This window comes from Epinephelus lanceolatus, chromosome 17 (assembly GCF_041903045.1).
Source record: "Epinephelus lanceolatus isolate andai-2023 chromosome 17, ASM4190304v1, whole genome shotgun sequence".
Classification (NCBI taxonomy): Eukaryota; Metazoa; Chordata; class Actinopteri; order Perciformes; family Serranidae; genus Epinephelus; species Epinephelus lanceolatus.
The window spans coordinates 32,499,415-32,520,858 of NC_135750.1; the positions used below are offsets into that span (position 1 = coordinate 32,499,415).

At 40.4% G+C, this 21,444-nt stretch overlaps 1 protein-coding gene across 1 annotated transcript in view; it reads right to left on the minus strand.

The window, feature by feature from the left end:
- valopa (vertebrate ancient long opsin a) overlaps positions 1-8,726 on the minus strand; it is a 36,998-nt gene extending 28,272 nt beyond the window's left edge. The window contains exons 1-2 of the mRNA XM_033613658.2: positions 8,091-8,726; positions 5,064-5,274 (exon numbers count right to left, since the gene is read on the minus strand). Coding sequence (XP_033469549.1) covers positions 5,064-5,274; positions 8,091-8,454 — 575 coding nt within the window. The 5' untranslated portion in view covers positions 8,455-8,726. The remainder of the gene's footprint in view (positions 1-5,063; positions 5,275-8,090) is intronic.
- Positions 8,727-21,444: the final 12,718 nt, after the last annotated feature.

A 21,444-nucleotide genomic window follows, 5' to 3' on the forward strand; every position in this document is an offset into this window, starting at 1 on the left:
TCAATCGCTGTTGATGCACTTGACAGAATGAAGCACTCAGTTTCCCCATCAGCTTCATCTTTTGGTCAGGAGGCCAAGGTCATTTGAGGTTCAGTGACTTAAAAAGCCACTTCAGCATATCAGCGGGACAGCATTTAAATCATCTCCAAGAGATTTTGGGAGGTCTTTTTGGATACTACAACTGTGGGACACCTAATTTTGAAATGTGTAAATCCTAAACATAGTGGCGTTAAAAACATTGACAGGTTTTAAATTTTTACAACCTTGTATTCAAACCACTTTAATGCTGTTTACCAGCATAAAATCTTACATCAGCCACCACTCTCTCTTCAGTTTTCAAAAACACACAACTGCAGTGCTAATCTCGTTTAAAAAAAAACATAAAATAAATAATCAGTTTTCAACCTGTGATAATATCATTGTTGCCTATTTGACAACCTCCATGCTTCTAAAGAATCACAATGCAAGTCCAGGGAAATGAGCTGGCAACCTTCATCTGTGCATGTCTTTGTAATAAATACACAATACCTGAACTCTGGAAGGGATCTGGAAGAAAGTCAGCAGCATAGCTGATATGGTAGATTTTATCCAACCCCCTCACCAAGGATGCAGCCACCTACTGACAGTCCTTGTGCACAATCCTTCAAAACCTTGCATATTTGCTCTTTTAACATTCCAAAGCTGCCCAGTGCTGAATATCTGCGAGTATCCAGAGATAAAAAGATGCACATAAATGAGGATTTTAAAACGCACCAGGCTGTGCATGTGGCAATATTCTGGACCTTCAACACTTGTGCTGTTTGCGCTCCCGCTGTTAACCAAATGCTTTATGACAGAACTCATGCTTGGTCCAGCCAGAGGTGGAGCGGGTCATCTATGTGCTGTGTATCTCCATAAGGTGATCTCTTAATTGTATTGTCTGAAGCATTCATTCCCACCGTGTGTTGTCTGAGCGATGGTTCCTTTACAGGGCTTGAGGCAAACACTCAGCACCCTATCAGCACAACTTTGATCAAAGCAGCTAAATAGCATTACCTAGATGGCACCCTCAGGGCCAAGGTCAGAGCTGACCTGTTTCTTGACTTTTCCATAAGACACATTCACACAGTGTGAGCTAATACAATGGAAGCAGCAATGTAGATCTAAGCCACAGGGCTGAGTGTGGAATGTCTATAATCTGTTTTCAAGGTGTGTGGTAAGAAAGAAAGAAATACAGTGTTATTTATTGGCTAAAGGTAAGTTAAATCACCGCGGATTAAAGGAATATTTTACCCGCAAAATGGTAATTTGTATGTCAATTACTCACTAAGTGTTGCCATGAATTCCAGAAGAAAACTTTATTTTTCTTGCATGTATCCATGACAAGTGGAGAATCCAAAAAAATGAATGAATGCAAAAGTACATCAAAACAACCATTTACAAAGTCTTACACAAGTTGTGCAGCATAATACAAGGCACATTTATCCAGATGTATGCTTACGCTTTTGCTAAAATGCACCCTGATCGTGCCCAATCGAGACACTCATTATTTCTGCATGAGACTGTTTGTACAGCGGTATATTAAATCTTAACATTTTACTAATAATGCATGTGTTTGGAAAGTACTGAGCATACCACTGGACAAATGAGACTTGGATTACACTGCACAGGTTGAGTGAGAGTTTGAAAAAAAAAAAGTTTTGATATAGTTGTTAAAAGTGGACCCCATTTACTTCTGATATATGTCCGCATTTTTTTTTTTTTTTGGATTCTCCGTTCACCATAGAGGCATGAGGGGAAAAAAAAAGTTGTTTGTTTCCACAACGTCAAAGTAATGCACAGTGAGTAACTGATATACAAATGGTCATTCTGTAGGTGAAGTATTCCTTTAAACTCTGGTGTTAAGGTTAGGGCTAGGAGTTTGAAGCAGTTTAAAGCTGCTGCAATCATAGTGCAAATTATTAAATAACAGATTGGGGGGGTTGAAACATTTATCTTTCTTATCGGTAATCATGAATTTTACAATATACAGTATTTTCCATATTCATGCCAGGACAAAGCTTGTAGTACAATTTCAGACACCCCTAAAGTGGACTATACCATTTCATCTAGGCGAACAACTTGTCTGCCTGCATCACTCCAATCATTGCACTGGCTGGAGACAGTAGACAGTGGTTGAAGAAGTGACAGGGAGGAAAGTCCAGGCACTTTTTTAAGGTAAGAATGATTTGGCAAGGCAACTTTATTTATATAGTGTATTTTAAAAACAAAGTGACTCATAGTGCTTTATGTACAAATATCAACGTACAGTATCAATTTGGTAAAAATTTAGAAGCAACACAAAGGCAATATAAAAATATTAACATTACCAGTACATTTGATAGAATCTTTTGCATTAGGGTACTTGGAAAATGGAAACATTAACCTAGCTACTACTTAAAGGCATAGACCACCCCAAAATCAAACTTTGTGAGCTGTTTTCTTTCCTTGAAAATAGTCTATCGTATCATTGTATAGTGATAGTAACGCAAAAAAATACCAACCAATACTGAAGTTCTCCTCTGCTTTACAAAATGTTTTAGCCTCTTTAATCGCATCGTTTTGGTTTTACAGCCAACAGCTGTTTTCAGGAACCCTACACCTAACAAACAAGATTAGTGACTTGTTTGTAAACATAGTGGCACATCCAGCAGCTAAACAGCCAAATATTTCTCTCAAGAGTTGGTGGAGATCAAAACAGCTAAACCCCAACACTCCCAGCAGCCGAAACAGTACCCTGGACCATGTTTGCACAAACATTCCTGGCACCTACAAAGCCCTCCACTGCCCCCACTATGGACAATCGAGCCACATTTCTTTGCTTCTCCTGCCAACTTACTCCCAGCTGATTTAAAGGATCAAACTACCAGCAAACAAACAGCTCAAGTTTGGACAGATCATGCAACAGCAGCTCTACAGGACTGTTTGAGTGCACAAACTAGTACATGTGCAGAGATGCTGCCACCCACAAGAACCACACCAACCGAAACTACATTGTATTACTTACATACATCATCAGCATCAGCACATCAGCGAATGTGTTGATGATGTGGTAATTACAATGATAATAAAACCATTCTCCAGTCAGAAAAGGCTGCCTTTTTGTTATCAAGCAGAACAAGACTAAAAGCTGGCTTCTAGGAGGCAAAGTGAAGGCACCAGGAGAGACTGGAGCTCAACACCAATAACACCAACAATCAGACCTTCACAGGCTACAAAACTGGTCGTGTCTCCATGTGTGAGGTCTTGCTGCCAGTGAGCTTAACAGCCTTCTATGCTCACTTTGATCTCCTCAACAATCAGCTGCTCGCAGTTAGTGAACACTACAAAAAAGCACAACAATGCAATAAAGTTAAGGGTGATGTCATGTATATGTAATGTTGTGCTTTGTGTTGTACCTTGGAATAAATGAAAAATAAGGTTGCATGTACTCTAATGGTCACTGGTTTAATGCTGCACCTGGAGAGCATGCTAACTAACCCAAGTCAAACACATCCACAATGTTGCCTGACCAACAGTTGCACGCTGGGTCAATGCGCTAAAATGCTTGTGGTGGATCCTCCAGCAGTGAGTTTTTCTTTACCTAGGAACCTCTACCTTCAGTGAGGTGTGTGAGGCCTTTCTGCCTTTTTTTTTCTTGACAACCCATGTTATGTTGTGACTGCAAAGCCTCAGTCAGCTCAAAAGGTTTAAAAACTTTTAAGGAATGCACTAGGATAGATAGAGAGGCAGAGTTGGATAGTTATAGAATGCACTGAGAATGATAAAGCAGACGAGTTAAACCTAATACAAATTGTGAAAGACTTTTGTATGCCATACAGGCAGGTGAGTACATCAACAAAATCAGTGATCGTTGTAACTCACTGTATGGAGGACAACAATGTGTGTGAGTGTGTGTGTGTGTGCTGCAAAGTGTGTAAAAACTGTGCAGTCTCTCTATTTCCTTTAATGTCTGTGGTGGTGGTTGCACCCGCAGCAGTGTTTTAATATCAGAGTTTTGTCCTCTTCTCTGGTTAATCGTATTAAGGCTATACTGAGGAGGGTGATTCTATATTTATAATTAATGTGTTTTTTGTTGAGTTTGGGCATATGAGCTCAGTGCTGTTCCACTAGTGTATACAGTGACATTTAACACACATATTTATTTTGTAGCCTAAAGATATTCTTTAATTTGGCATTAGCATCATGTAATGCAGTGATGCAAAAGTGAATTTTTACACAAGTGCTTTGCATCTACATCTTCATACTGCTGGAAAAATAACAAGCTGGCACAGGATGTGCACAGCCCCGGACCAGAAAGCTCTGAGTGTAGTGTGGAGAGGGCTACAAGTGCATTTTATTGTGCAATTCTATATAATACACCTCACCTTCCCCTAACCCTAACAATTAGGGTTAGAGGTAGGAGCTAAAATATCATGACAATAAAGGTGAACCTTGAACCTTCTTGTGCTGCCCCCAAGTGGTGGCTTTTAAGGTTTGGGTTTTGTTTGAGGTTAGAAAAACAGGACTTGATTCTGTAATACATTTTTGTTTCTTAAAAATATATTAGAAATATGTGTGTGCGCATGGTGTGAAAAACTAACAACTTTGCTTACTTTACATACTTTAGGCTGCAGTTGTGACTCACAAACTTAATAAAACAACTCTTATCTCTGCAGCAGTGTATGATGTGAGTTAAAATAAAAGGGTCACAAAAACATGTATTTCTTACTTACTCCTCAGTTTTCTGGTTGGACTTAAATATTGTGCTCTAAAACTTGTGCTTCCAGCCCAATACAATGAAGCTGATCACAGCACTAAAAATGACAATTGAAAATCACACAGTAACGTGTCATTCCAGAAACAATGTGCCTCAATAATCCACAAACCTCACTCTCAGCAGTTTTCGTTGGGCTGATTTATCCAGTACTAAGAAATTGCAACCCAAAAACATCCACAGTGAGGATTAAGTGAGAAAATACATTTCTGTGATTTAGGTGAATGGACCCTTTAAGATCAATATCTCAAAGTTCTTTGTTGGAAAAGTTAAAAAGCTTATATCTCACCAGTCAGGCTCACAGGTGGTTCCGATCTTGCTTACAGTGTATCTGTTCCAGCCCAGCACCGGAGGGAAGGTCCAGATCAAGGAGAAGGTCCAGACGAACAGCAGACCCAGGATCGCATGCTTGGCTTGCAGTCGGATGTTCCCCAGAGGTCGGCAGATCACAAAGAATCGCTCGAAGGACAGAACAGCGAGGGACCACAGGGCCACAATCCCTGAAGCAAACAGCAGGAGGTCAGTGTGTGGGAGCTCAGTGAGACAACAGCAGTCAAAAACACACACCACTAAGTCCTGGAATTTGTTCTTTGATCTATGAAAATCATGGCTCTGTGCTTTTCATTTATCTGAAAGTAATAAACCTGAAGATATTGTTTTCTGGAATGTCACAATATTTGAGAACAATGTGTGTATCTGCATCTTTTTGACATCGCCTCCCTCTTTCACTAGAGTGTGACACTTCATTAGTTTCTTAACTGGCTTTTGGAGCTTATCCAACTGGGATCGCCTGGTTATACATCCCCCACATTTCTTAATTTTTGACATAGTATCACACTGCTGTACCGTGCAGAGGCACAAGTGGCGGTACTGTTGCTAGAAATAGTTTAATGATCCTGGGTGGGTGCATTAGGCTGCCTCCTAATGGGCTAAAAAAAGACGACTTTAATTATGGTAATAAGTCACTTTCACAGACTGGTTAATTACCTATCTCTGCACAGCCAGGTACTCTTAGTGTCTGCCTACTGGACTCACTGGAGAGGACAAAGGGAAGAGGTGGAAACCAGGGTGTTCAATTATGTCACATTTAAACAAGAGCCTCTGTAAAGGACCACTAATACAATTAACACCAATACTTAAGTGCTGCTTTGTGGCTTTTTAAAGTGGGCTCAAATTGGCCATCAAAGGGTGGATTTTTTCAGAGAACCATCCACTATTCTGGCCAAAACTTTTAAATGCACTTATCTGTAAAGCACAGGTGTGTGTATGTAAAAAAACAACTAAAAATAGGCAGAAACAAAATATTCTCACCCTGTGCAAACTATTAAGTACAGCATCCAACTTGCTCATTAGGAAGAGCTAGCTCAGCTTAATCACTTTCTAATTTCCTCACATACACCCCCCTACACACACTCAGGTGATAGCAGCGCCACATGGCTGTCAATCACTGAAGTTGCTGTCCAGACTGAAATTGGAGTGGCTTTTCTCCACAACCTCCTTGAAGATGTAATCCTCACTTCAGTGGACTATTGATTTGCTTCCTCAGTGATAATTTATTACATCAGATGGTTTCTTTTAGCATCACGCCAGCTTCTCATCCCACTAACAAAATGTGTTTTTTAGTGGCCATGTGCCAGAGCGCTCTTTGCCCTGCAGTACTGTTTTCCATAATCATGAATAATGGGATTCTTATGTGCAATAAATAAAGGCATCACTACACCCAATACACCAAGAGCTGATATGCAATATATCCATAATCTTTAAGAGTCATACATCATACTGTATTTAGATTAATTCATTGTCTTTAGGATTTTGTTGTTATGTAATCTCAGTATGTGAAGTCAATTGCCTGGGCTATATGAATTCAACGTACAATGTAATGCAGGTCTGGCAAACCATACGGGATATTGTAAGTCAGTATAAGGACCAAAGCTGCCTCATTAAAGCGCCACAAGGTCAACTATTTTAAGTGAAAGTAATCTAATTACATTGTTATAGAATGAGACTCATTATATTCTCCTAAGCATTCATTATAAATTAATATTTTATAAGAAATCTGGCACTTTGACGTCTGTAATAAAGACATCCTGTGACTTCCTGCCACTCCTCTGTATGTTTTCCAAGTTGCCAAAATAGGAATGCACAAACCTTGTTACCAAATCTAATAAGGGGCGTTTTCCTCAATTAACCAAGTATTTTCTCCTCTTTTGATCAAATGTACTGTAGACCACTCACCAGACGCCCAGGAACCCAATTTGGGAATCTTTGTATTCAGTCTTAAACAGAGCTTCAGTAGAGACCAGGAAACCAATCCACTGATTTTGTTAAATGTTATTGGTGGTCACGGTGCCTGTAACCTACTTATGGCAAGTCATGCACTGCAGTATGTGAGGAGGCTCCTGAGTATGGCTTTGAATTCTGCCTTAACAACTCACATTGGACTTTTGTTACTGATCCTTCTGTCTGTTTTTATACATATACAAACTATCATGCAGGTACAGTTTCTGCAAAATCTGCCGAAAGGGCTCATAAAATCACCACCAGTTACCACTGAGTCAGACATTACGGTGACTTTTTCAACTGGTGCCTGAACTCAGTGAAGTTTCTCACCTTATATCTTGACAATTTAAAATGAGATGATACTCCACAATGTTAATTATTCAAATCATCTAGTTTTAGTTTGCCACATGCTCCATAATACAAATTAGACTTGCAGAGCTGCATTATAGGAGATGAGCAGCAAAGGGTGCAGTGTACAACCTGCAATAAATTTACAACTTTAATTTCTAGAGCTGATTAAACAAGAAGGTTTTATTTGCATACACAATTGAAACATTGAAACACCTTTAAAATCATTCCTATGTAGTTCATATGATGGTTTTGCTGCGTTCTATCATTGTGAATTTCACTTATTGCTCTTAAAGTATTCATTTAGTATCCATTACCTGTTCTGACACAGCAAAGGATTGCTTATTTTTATATAAAATTGAGATATAAACGCTCAGAGAAGCTGAGAAAAGTTACTGACACCGTGTCCCTCAGTCAACTTTTTCATTTTGGCAGCAGTTGTAGTGGAAGTGATTTGTCACTTTTACGTCCCCTCCCTCCCAGATGCCCTGATTTATGAACAGATGTTGAAGTCAGCGCTGATGGAAGTCTGAGTATGTGCCATGTGGAGCTGTTTAGTCAACACACAGTATTATTGCAATTTATGTATAAAAAGCTCCAACACTGACACCTAGTTACTATAGAAGTTGTCTTAGGCAACCCTGCGATTAGAGTACCAGAGGGGAAAAAACAACACAGGTAAACCTACCGAAAAAAGTAACAGCAAACCCCTCCAGGACACAAGCCCATTTCCCGAGGAAGAAATAACCCCTGGCGTTTGTCAGGAAACTTATTACTCCACCGATGAGGGAGACCAGAAAGTCAGCGATGGCCAGATTAACTATAATATAGTTCAGGGGTTGTCTGAGTTGTTTGTACTTGAATGTGACAAACATGACGAGGAAATTTTCGCTCAGAGACAGCGAGGTGACCACAAACATGAGCACGGCCAGGATAGTGAAGTTCCACGGCGCGATGTTCCTGATGGGTCCAGTAAAGGGATCATCAGTAGTGGAGAGTTCAGCTGCCACAGTGTAGGACACAGCATTCACTGGCAGACTTACAGTATCCATTGTCCATGCCCAGAGTGTAGCCTACTTGCTTTGTGACCCTAACCGAGACAAAAATCCTGTTTGTTCTTTTTCTCACACTCACAACTTCATGTGGAGTCACTCCTGAACAGCCGCGCTCACTAGTCTGCGTTAAACACGCCACTGCCTGCGCTCTGGAGCATCCGGTGCGCCCTGGGACTCTTCTTGTTCTTTTCTTGCAATCCGGGTTGCCTGACGCGCATATTGGAGCACGGGAGAGAGAAATGTTGAGTTGAGCTTGTTGGAAAGCGTGTGTCTACGTGTGAGAGCGGCGTGTAGTTGTGGAGCACACGTTGCGCGGTGCGGCCAGAGGCGATGTCTTGAAAAGCGCTGGCAGCAAGTGCATGAATGACCGATCAGTGGCATCTTGGAAGCTCTTATATAGGCGGCTCCGGCGCTGCTGCTGCCCTCCGGGAGAGGCGACGGGAGGCCACGCGTCCTTTTCATGTGCGCTTCTTTGCGCGCTGCGGACACTGATGACAACAAAGTATCCAACCCTGACGCACAGCCCGCTTAACCTGGCAGCTTACAGCAGCGATCGATTCTACTCTGTCCTTTAACCACAAACCAATAATCACACCCAGTCATGATTCATAAACCAAATAAGTCTGTTTTTAGGCGCGTCAGTGAGATATTGTGGCTTGTCTTTTCCAGTGCGCAACCCATTAATCATGCGTAAATAGGCACAACAGCAGGTTGATTGGTCACAGTGGACATTGTGGTATTAATCAAAACTAAGTACACGTGTCCACCTTTTATACATTACCTGAACGACCAAAACGTGCTAAATATAAGCAGCTTTGAGCGATACGTGTCAAACAACCTCAGTTGATCTGGACCGATTAAATCAAGCTTTCTACTCAACTTGTAGTTCTGCTGCATTGAACAGGCATGCAAGTCTAAAAAAGCCTTGTCTGTCCCCTGCATGATGATTACAATCAATAGCACCCCTTGCTGTAGCCAAAGGTGTCACCAAGAGGTCAATTCACAACAGGCTGGCTTTGATTGTGTTGGATGACCCCCCACTTTACATAGGCTACAACCACACAGACACACACCAACCTAACCACCTAATCCGGCAATAAGCTTTGAATAAGGACACACCTCACTGTGTAATTTGTCTCCAAAATTTGTCCCGTCTTCCAAAAATGAAAATTAATAAATAATTTGTTAATGTGTTACAAGCAGATTGAATGTGAGCATCAGTCATCACTAAGCACGTGTGAGAGAGAAAGATAAATAACGTTTTGCCGAGCAGACGATCCATTGCACTTGTTTTTAAGGTTGAAAGATGGCAAACTTGAGCATAGATATACTGCTTTACTCTGCACCTCACACCTGTACAATATAACCACACCAGTCATAGGAAGGTTTGTGCAATTAACACACATTCGAAAACAGACAGAATTCATTTGGGGATGTTTTAAATCCAGCAACGTAGTCCCCATAAGAAAATGTTGGCATGTTCATTCTTGTAAATGATTAGCAGTCTGAGGAAGAGCATCACGCTCGAAACGTCACGCAAAATAAAAAATTGCATACGGGAGCTCTTTTGGTGTGCGGATCGCTTTTTTTCTTTTTCTTTTTTCATGTTCATTCTGCAAACCATGGTTTGATATATTAGTATGTTTCACATGTATCATATCAATGTTTCTAAAGTGGCTTAGTTCTGATTAATTGTATATGAATCAACTTTGTCATTAGGAAGTGATGGATGATGTGACACCAGCCTGTTCTCACTCCCAACTCATCAAATAACACTGCGACAGACACTGAGGCACAGAGGCACTCTTCACAGCAGCATGAAATGCACCTGCAGTGGCAGTTTGTAACATCACCGGGAACTTCCATAACATGAAGAGCGAGACAATCTGTATATGGCGGCTGCGAGGGTCGTGGATGGATGGGTCAAACAAACTCCGGACTTTCACCTGAGAGGCCGCTGTTCGTTTCCCGTGTGGAACCTTAAGTCAGTGGAGGTATTTTAATAACGTAGTGTGTTAGTATGTGTAGCATGCTATGGTAGTGATGTCACATGAAGCTGCATGACGTTAGTAACAACCATACATATTTCAAGCCAAGCCATGATGTTTTTTTCGAAACCATGCGCTTTTGTTGCCTAAACTTCAAAAAATCTGTGGGAAATAATTAGGACATAATGCACAACTTGGACACATCAGATGATCTAGGCAAATGCAGTATAAGATCAGAGTTTAAGGCAGCTACAATTGGTGAGGGAAATGTTATAGGAAGCACTTTGCATTCATTTTGTGTCAATCCACCTCTCTGTGCTCACACCGTTCACCGTGCCAATATAATGTCTGACTGCTGTATGTTCATAGTTCTTAATCCACATAATCATTTAACAAAGGAAAAATCATACTCTTTTAATGAATAAAGCTTTAACTATATCTACAATCAGCTCACTTAAACCTTGAAACCACAGCACACTATTGTCTGACTCGAGAGTATCTACAGTGTATTTAAGCTGTTTATAGGAATGAGGAGTTTATGACCCTGAGACATTATTAGTAGCTTGAATGTTCGAGATGACAACTCCTAGCTGGACCTAATAGTGTTGCATATCACAAGAATGATGTAGGGTTCAGCTGCTACTAACACTGAGCTGATTTCGACCAGATGCATTTCAGTAATCATACTTTGCACAATAAGGCACAGCATGAACTTTCAAAAAGATAAAGAATTAAATATTTGTTCCAAATTTATTTCATATCTTACAAATATGCCATTTATATTTTAGTTTCTACTTTTATGTTAACTAAGAGCCAGGACTTGAAGGTCAAGTCCAAGTCTGCACAGAACTTTTGTTCAGAGGTGAATCACCTCCCTGCTGTCTCCATCTCTGCCCAGTCTTTGATCTAGTTCCCTCTTGTGGAAGCCAGCTTGTCACACCTCAGTGACCATCACGTAAATGAGGATTTATTGCTAGCGCTGTCTGTCCAGACTCCTGTATGACTGCTTTTTGTTTGGCAGGTGTTTTAAAGTGCTATTGTCAAGTTCAACCTTGCGCTGAGGTCAAGAAGAGTCAAAAGAGCACTTTCAATTAGTTTTGCTCCAAACTTGCTAGAATACTTTCCATGATTTTCTTAAAATATGGCTGCATTCACTCTGCCACAGCAGGACTCTAAAAACTGATGGGTGTGGTTTTGCAGGTCACAGCAGCACATGCTTCCAATCTGTGATCATCTCAGTGCACATTCATGCATTTTTATAGATAACCTGTGTACACCTTTGTAAGAAGGCAGGACAAAAATCTTGAATTGTGTATGTGTATGTGTATGAGCTAGTTGTATTTCTAAGGCTTGGAATATTAAGCAAACTAGATGTAGACGCAGACAATATGAGATCAGTTTATTTGATGCACGTCAAGTATGAAGGCAAACAGAATATACTATTCATATTTTCCTATTTTTGGTATCACATCTATTATACATGGAAACTGATAGTCTGCAAGCCCATTTGGGCCGGCATCAAGTGATGCAAGATATCTGAAAATCTGTAGAGAAGTCTAGTCATGTTACAGCCACGCCAGCAGTACAAGGAGGAATAATCTAAGTGTATCTTCATAAATTGATCACAAAAAAATCATCTCTGTTTGAAGTTACAGTTAGGCGCGAGATCTCTGGTTTTATCCTGAGGTTAAGGTAAAGATTTGGTTAATAAGCAAACCGCAATTTTGCTAGATAATCCAAAAAAGTGACCAACGTGAGGAGAAGGTGTTTTAGGGAGTCCCCTGCAGCAGCACTGATTTCCATTCCACTTGACAAAATGGTTTTGCATTAACATATAGAAGCTGACACAGTAAATTACAGCCAGTTCAATTAAATAATCTCCAAACAAACCTGACTGCTAACAATATTGAAGAAATCACCACAGGTTACAATGCCACATCACTGAGGTGCACGCGGTTTTGCTGTAGTGATGCTTTCAACCTTGCTCTGTTGACAGACAACACAATCCCATCTCATCCCACTCCTCTATTACATGTTTACCAGCCTTCCACCAGGGCAGTGACCTGTGGATATTGGCTGGTAGGATGGAATGGGAATACAAGTCCATCAGGGAAATCCTGAGAAGCACTGGCAACCGAAGTACGGTCCAAAAATGGACAAGTTAGTGGTCATTCCTTCAGCTCTATTACTGTGTGGAAGTGGTAAAAATACGAGAAATCCACACACTTTTGTCTAGATTTGCTGGTGGTGCATTGATCAAATAAAAACACTGTATAAACAGAAAGGTAAACGGTCACTTATATATTTCAGTTTCCTTTCACGTACACCTTCTTCTTAAAAACAGCTTTATTATTGTCTTTTAGTGTTCATTCTCCAAAAAAGTTTAAAGGGTGCTGTCTTTTGTTTTTTGGCCTCTCCAACCTAAAACTAAGAGCATGTCTGTTGTCATTCCCAGGTCATCTAGTACCAACATTTTGTCGTGCCCCTCAGTATGTGATATTGACACAGAAGGCACCCTTTGGTGTCTCTATGAGACATAATGTGCTTTCAACCAATTCAGTGTGAACCCATCTGTGCCAATACTTGATGCTCAGAGCAACTGATGTAGTATAGTAATAAAGAGTAAAAAAAAAAGTCTGGGTAAAACAAACAGAGTTTCATCCAGGACACTGCTGTTTGTGTCCTGTTGCGTAGCATACATCCGTCCATGATGTATTTAGGTCACTCACATGACATATTTACATGCGCTACATATGAATTTTAAACCAAAACATGACTTTTTTTCTAATCTTAACCAAGTAGTGTTATTGCTTAAACATAACCCAGATCATTTCACAACGTTGACCACGTGTTACAGGTTTCATCCAGGAGGCAGCTGTGCCTCACATACAGATATTAAAGTGGGCATTTCATAGAGACGACAAAGGCTGTCTTTGGCATCTGTGTCTGTATGTAACTTGGTCTGCAACAACAGTGTTAAAATAGGTGGAACATGTCAGGTGATATCCATATGAATGCCAGAAGCAAAGGTTTCCCAGCAGAACAATGCAGCGGAACAAAATAATCAAAGTAAAGCTGTAATTTCAGCCGGAAAAATTGACAGTCACCAACTAGGATTTAGAAGCTTCTACACTACGAAATGCGATTTTAAATTTGGCGCTGTCATCAGTGTAAACTGCACATGAGCTATGCAGGAGTGGAAAACTAGTGTGGCAACAGTAACTATAAGGTAGAACTATAGTTACTACAATAACTGTACAGTAAAGGTAACTTCACTTATCTCAAAATAATCCTCATATGATACTATATTATATTACAATTAAATAACTACAATCAGTTTTGAGGCGCTCAGCAACATCTCCTGTCATGCTCTCCCTACTCTGTGATCTGCAGATTACACATTCATACAAAAACATGCACATTGCTTTTCAGAATTGTGGATTCAAGGAGCGTAGGCTGTATTTAAAGCTTTCTCACAGACCCGTCTGGTTATCAGAGGTTGAAAGAAAAAATAGAAAAAGGGATTTTGTGTACTGTGATTTCAAAGCACAGGGTTATATGCAGTAAACACCAAGCAAACAAACATTTCAGTCTTCGCACTGAACAAAATTCCAATACCATCACATCAGACATTTGGGATCACATACTGATAAAAAAAACTTGTACTTCAGGTCAGTCTTTACTTAGATGAATAATAAAACAAACTTGATGAGTCTCAGTTGTCCTCACTTGAAAAAAGTTTATTACAACACAAATCTCTGCAGAGAAGCTCTTGGTATAACACATGCGCATGGACAGAGATATACCAGAAACTTAAAGTAACAATACATTTGCTCAGCTCTATACAGTACGTCCCACATATAACTATGACACAGTGGAGGAGACAAAACCATGTTGTGTATTCCTTGACCCAGATTTATTCCTTTTGGAGCCTGGAACTCCTACACCATCTTACCATAATCACCAGACACCCAGGGCGTCCTCACATGTTGGATGCTGACTGTGAAGGACTCTGAGGCTTTTCAAAATGCCAAACCATGACCATGAACAATGCATAAATCATACATTCCTTCATGTCCAATAATTTTTCTACCACACATAAAGACTTTGAACATGTACCTTATCTCACTGGTCTGTATGTGGCACTGGAGCAAGGACTGATTCTACAGCTAGCAACACTGTCAGGGTTTGTGCCAGTAATTACAACCACTGGGAGAATAAATGTTTTACAATGATCTTACTGTATCAAAACAAGAATTCTACCTGTGGTTGTATAACTACATCTACACATTGACCATTATTCATGTCATATTTCTATAGTTCAGTGGTTTTTAAAATTATTCTAGAACAGCTAAGGGATGTTGTTAGGCATGATGCAGAGCAAAGTGCCAAACAGCGTCCCTTAGCTGTTCTAAAATCACTGTAAACCACAGCCTCATGTGGCTTATTGCTTTTATAAAATGGTTACCACAAATACATTACAATGTTTCAGAAAATAAACAAATGCGAGAATTTATTAATAACAAATAATCATTCATCTGCTAAGCAATGCAGTTCTTCAGCAACATCGGCAACCATTATGGTCACTTTCCCCAAGCTGTTGTTACTTGCCAGCGATGCAATTAACACTAGAGAAAAGTCAGCATAATACGCTACAAATAAAAACAGGCAAGCTAGCTAAAGTTGCACATCGTTAGCTTACCACAGATCGTTGGTGTAGTTAATCCGCTTTAGATGGAGATGAGAGGCCGGTGGAATGGGCAGCAGCAATGACAGGTATTTCTCCAAAGATGTGACAGGACACAGTGGGCTCCATGGCTGTTTGAACAAATCCCCGTAGGCTCATTTTATTTTTTTCACAGCATCTTTGTGTTTTTTTGTTTGGTTGTTTTTTTTGTGCATTTATTGAATGCATACTTCTGAGTGTTCTCAACCTGGCCAATGATAAATCACTCTTCAGCTCTGCGTTCCATAAGCAGCTACACATTGAGCTAGACTTTGTGACAAGACTCTCAGGTGTTTTTGTGCCTGAGAGTGCTTGATTTTCTGAAAGACTGCCTCTGTTAGAGCTTGGTGGTGGGATGTTTTGTGGTGTCCTTCTTGGCAAATTTTTTTTGCTAGTCCAACAAAAATGTTGATGCTAGTGATAAACAGTGTTGGGCTCGTTATTCTAAAAATGTGGTACTCGCTACTCTTTTCAAATGTAATAATATTACTTCACTTATTGCTCCCTGCCAACAGTAATTCATGACACTACTCATTATATTACTTTTGTGTTACACCCCATGAAGTTGGTAAAGGGCTCACCTTTGGTAGGGTTTATTTCCTGGAGCTTCACATTGCTATGCTGTCGGTCACAGTCAGTGTCTCAGAAAGGAGCTTTGAGGACCCATTTTTCACAATGTAAAGAGTTTTAGTTCAACTTCCTGCAGCAACAGTGTTCTTGTCATCTTTCCTCCTGACGAAGTCAGAGTAATGGGAATATTTCCACCTGCTATGGTAAGAGTTTCCATCTTCCAGACTAGCTTGCTGCTTTGTGCCGCGCCTGCGCAGTGTTACAATTAAGAAAATGAGTCCGCTGATGTGCTTGTTGTATTTCAAGCCAGTAGTGACAACAAAAGTGACGTAATGTGTTGTTTGGTTTTGAGGTAACAGTAATATTAGTACTGAAATTTTATTAGTAATTAATTATGCTACTCGTTAGTGGAAAACGTAATATTATTACTGTAACGCGTTAATAGTAACACATTACAACCAAACACTGATGATAAACTCAGGATCTTTCCACGGACACCGGAGGCTGATAGGTGGAGCTCTGCACGTAGACCAGCTTATCTGCTGAAATGACAGGGTTCACCTTTACCATTTTACACATTGGCATGAAACTGACAGAGAGCTTGGTTTAGCTCCATTTCTGTGATTTTTCTTTTTTTTTTTTAAATCAATAGCCAGATCCTTTGTAGCATACTCAGTCTGAAAACAGCGAAAGGACCACATAGTCTGTTTAATGCAGGGTTCCTACGCAAGTATGGAAAGTATGGAAAAGTATGGAAATAAATTTGATCAGTTTCCAGGTATTAAAAAGTATGGAAAATGAAAAATAAAGTATGGAAAAATATTTATGTTTCCAGACTACTACCACTGTTCTAAAATACTGTTTTCTAAAATAGAAAATTAGGTATTTCCAGAAATAATTTAATCAATCCAGATCGTGTTTTAAGTTTGTGTAAGAGCAAACATCTCAGAAAACATCCCGCCCCTTTTACCTGATTGACAAGTGGTATGTCCAAGCCGCTGCCCCATGACCCTACTCCAGCCCCCCAGGTATCAAGTTTCACTCCAACACTGCACCTTCCACAAGAAGACGAGTTTCACGTGGTTCACAATGGGTAGATGCAAGTTACTGGATGGATGGCTTGACAATACCATATATAAATACTGTTTGGCCAAGGATTCCCAATTCACACACAGAGCTAGATGCAAGCTTTGTGTGAAATCGTTTGACATCGCCAACATGGGGGAGAGTGCGATTCTGAGCCACATGAAAGGAAAAAACACCGACGTCTCGTTACTGCATCGCTTGCACCCAGAGTCCCAACCTTTTTGCCTCAGCCCAGACATTGAACTTACCTGATTTTTTATTTGCATTCCATTATGGTACTTGGCTACAATCACCTATTAAGAATAATTAAATATGATGTGAAATATGACACACTGATATATTTACTCAGATGTCGCATATTCTCTGAGAAAAAAAAAAAAAAAACGCAGAGAAGTCTGGAAATTAGGGTATGGAAAAGTATGGAATTTTGAAATTCCAAATGTGTAGGAACCCTGTTAATGATCCTGAATTAATTTCTTAACAAATCCAGTGCTTCAGTTTCTCTCCTGTTAATTTCAGCATGTCTCCTTTCTTTTTCATTTTATTCTATTTAAAATTGTTTCTACTGAGTTTTCAGTAAGGAAAAGAGGGAGGGTGAAACGAAATAGTAACCAAAAAACATAATTGCAAATACATGGATTACTTGCTTTTGTGATGTCAACAGAATGAACAAATGGAGGCAAGATAAGTAATACACTAGGAGGGAATGGAAGGATGATGGGGGGAAAGGTGGTGTAGAGACGTGGAGGGCTACCAATTTAAAGTGTATGCATTACATTTGTTGGCATAATAGTCTAAAGAGGGGTGACGTTGTTTTTTTTATTACCCTTTTCAAGAGCCCTGGACTCTGCATCAGATTTTTTCTCATTTGGGAACTGATATTACCTCACAAATCCAGGTTGAATGAGATGGAGGAGTGGGGGATTTCCAGCTGAGAACAATAAGCCGGCAGGCTACTAATATTGAGAATGCCATTAGATCTGATTGATGTCTGGATATCCTGCTGTTGCTAGGGACAACCCTAAATGTTGCAGTGACAGGATCTGGGTCAACTTTTTTTTCACATATGTAGGAGAATGTGCTAAAACAGGCATTTTCTCATGCACTGTTTGTACGTACACCAACGTAAGTACTAACCCATGTAATCGGGAGGGCTGCAATCATTTGACCAGTGCGCTGATGGGAATAAAGGAGGAAGAGATCCCTGTGAGGAGGCTGGTCGATGTGATGGATCGGTCACAAAACACAGGATTTCTCCCCGGGGACCAGTGTGAAAACAAGTGCAATTTTACTTATTCTAAGCTATGTTGTCAGCCTGTTTCTTTTCCTAAACCTAACAAAAGTAATCTTACCTGCCTAAACTTTACTTATGTAACTTGACATTATGGGCTCTAGTTTCCCTGCGCAGCGCAATTGTGGTGACCTCCTCCCAGGCTACCTTTGCATCATCAGCCCGTGGAGGTCTGCTCACAGCTCCGTATATTCGGACACTGCGAGCTTGGACCTCCCGGACCAAAACATCAGTTTCCTCCTGGGAGAAGTTTGGCCGTCTGACGCTGCTGCTCTCTTCTGCCATGGCGAATTGAGTAAACTCTCATTCCCACTCTCATCGCATTTAAGGGCGAGGAGAGGGGCTCATTTGATTGGTGTGATGTGTGTAAAACCCACTCCACGCCTTCTCTCCTCCCTCTTTCCGACTTGCGCCGATAGGAGGGACGGAGGTGGGATAGAGGAGTAGCTGCGCCAGGGCGCACGGTGTGCCAAACTTACTTTGGCACACACTTACTTGAAGCGCAGGTGCGCTGCACCTCCACCGCGCCCGGTCTGCGAAACTAGAGCCCTATGTATGTAACATCATTTATGGGATGCTAATTTGTTAGATATGATACAAACCGTTGTATAAGGATTGGTTGGATGAAAATGTCCGACTAGCATCTGAGCAATACTGGATATGTTCAAAACATATGACCTTAAGTAGCCAGGGCCTGATGGCATCTGATGCACTTTGGATCTGAACCACGATATATGCAGGTCAGTTTGGCTTCACAGAGGAGCAGGCAGTAAAGTACCTTAAACTCTCTCCTTTCTTTCTTTCTTTCTTTCTTTCTTTCTCTTATCTTCCTCCTTTATCCTGTAGGTCTCTTTCAACCACTTATTCACGCTCAGCCCACCCAGTGAATCAAAATTCTCATGAAAATCTGACTTTTTAAAACAATGGCTTGCCAGCACAATAATACTGTTGTAATGTGCTCACAGCAATGTGTTTATAGAAGGTCCGCTTTGCTCCATGTGTCGTACATGTCATCATCCACCCATGAAGCCCATTTTTTGTGACCACGCAGACTGTACGCACAGCAAGTGCGCCAACTGTGCTCGTTCCAGTCTATTGTTCCACATTCCAGTCCAGTTCAAAACACTGCTGCCTGTCCAGCTGCTGCTGCACTGCAGTGAAGTTCATTTTCAGTTGTATATTTGGCAGACGTTCACTGCAGATTCAGCAGCGTCTTCATAGTTTCAGTTTCACCCAACACTGGCTGTAGGAGGACAGTAAGCTCCCCTCCCAGCCCTTTCATTTACTGCTGAGGGCAGATGCAGACCCTCAGTTGTATTACGAATAGTACTGCACCCGCATGATTGCTTTTTGGAAGCCCATTCGATGAGGGTGCTCATGATTGACTGTGCTTATGCATTTATATCTATTAGTTGTAGCAGAAAGCTTTGTGTCAAAAAGTGGCTCTGCTTTCTCATGCAGATGCCAGGTGACATCAGCAGATCACACCTTTGTTATTAAGGTGAGTAGATGATGGTTTCAATTGTTCACAATTGTTCACAATTGTTCATTATCATATGAATGAATACACATGTAAAATTGATCCATGTAAAGAGACTGACTGGGAATGTGTGCAAAAAGGAGTAACACATTAGTGTGTTAATGCCATGTGGGCGGTCAGGGTCTCTACTTAATGCATGTGGAGACAAACAGGAAAGCAAGTTGAAAGATGTCAACTATATTTAGATTTCATGACATCTGGGCAACTCCTTCAGCCATTTAGCAGTGAATTACTGCTGTTACCATCTGTTATACATTTCCATGTATCAGAAAAAAGATGTGCTGTTTTTTATCTTTACAGAGAAGCTTTGTGTGCACAGGAGGTTATCACATGACACTGCACCCCCTAATAATTAATTGTCACCTTACATTTTAGACTTTAAAGGTTGAGGCTGGTGATACTGTTCATTTTTTCTTAATGGCAACAAATCCCATGATAAAACCAACAAGATAATTGATCGTACAAACAAATATTGTCTGCGCCGCAAAAGCTTGATATATTGTATTCCTCTGTGCCACCAAGTTCCATTGTTGTCTAAAAACAATTACAAAAAACATCAATCAAAAACACTGCTGCACTGGGTGACATTTTCCTTCATTACCTTACCAAATCAATCTGACATTCACAGCTGTAAATAATCAATAACACACTAAATGTGCATTCGATCATGGCTGAAAATAGTCCCCAACAAATGTACCATTGACTCCTCCTAACTGTTAAACTACAGTTGTAATCTGCTTTTAAAGATTTACATCTTCAGTAGGAACCAATGGGCTTTGAACTGGTAGCCAGAGATGGGATTGGAAGAAGTAAAATACAGAAAATGGCAGCCTTATCCTTTAATGTACCTGCCATAATCAAAAGGAAACATCACCAAAGACAGCAACAGCTGCTGCTGAAAATTACAATTTTTATAGTGTACCTTTGTGTCAATCCACTTTATTTCTTTACAGAGCAGTATAAAGCTGAAAAGCAGTGCGACTGTTTTTTGGCACAAAACAGCAGTTGTGGAAAGTAACTTACTCCACACGACATACATTTACACATAGAAGTACTTACTGAGGTACTTGTGCTCAGCTTGAGTATTTATATTTTTTCCTAATGTAGGAGAAAAACCTAGAATATTTGCACTTGTAATAAAGTTTGGGGCACCAACCTCCTAATGAGGGAAGCGACTAATCAAATTAATGACTGAAAATTATTAATTCGTCAGCATGCTTGTCAATAATGAATCAGTCTTAGTATCTGGGTTATGAATTCTCTATACAGTGATCTTAGCTCCTGTTCAAAAGAGATATACATGGACAACGACTTGGCGAAAAATGAAGATTTATTTAAAGCAACACTTACCTTTCTGGAAATTTTACAGTTTTCTTTGTTTAGGTTAAAATGCTTAATATGCATAAGGTGATGGCACACTAAAATGTAAGTGAATTCCACCAGTGATGAAAACTTAAGTAATTATTACATTCTCATATGGTTCTAAGAAAACATTCTATGCTAAGAGCTAACCCCATCAAACCAGCTGTTCCCAGCGACCTTTTGGCGAACGTCCGCTCGCTGGACACGAAATGGATTACATCCGACAATGGAGATCCACTCACTGAGGAGTGAGGGACTACTGCGTCCTTGTGTTCACTGGGACATGGATGAATGGTAACATATAAGGCGCCGGTGTTGAGCTAAGGAGGCTAACACTACATAGAGCAGACAGGGAGGCTGCATCATCTGGTAAGCTCCGTGGTGTATACACAAACAATTCATGGTGCTGTGATGTGAAGAGGAT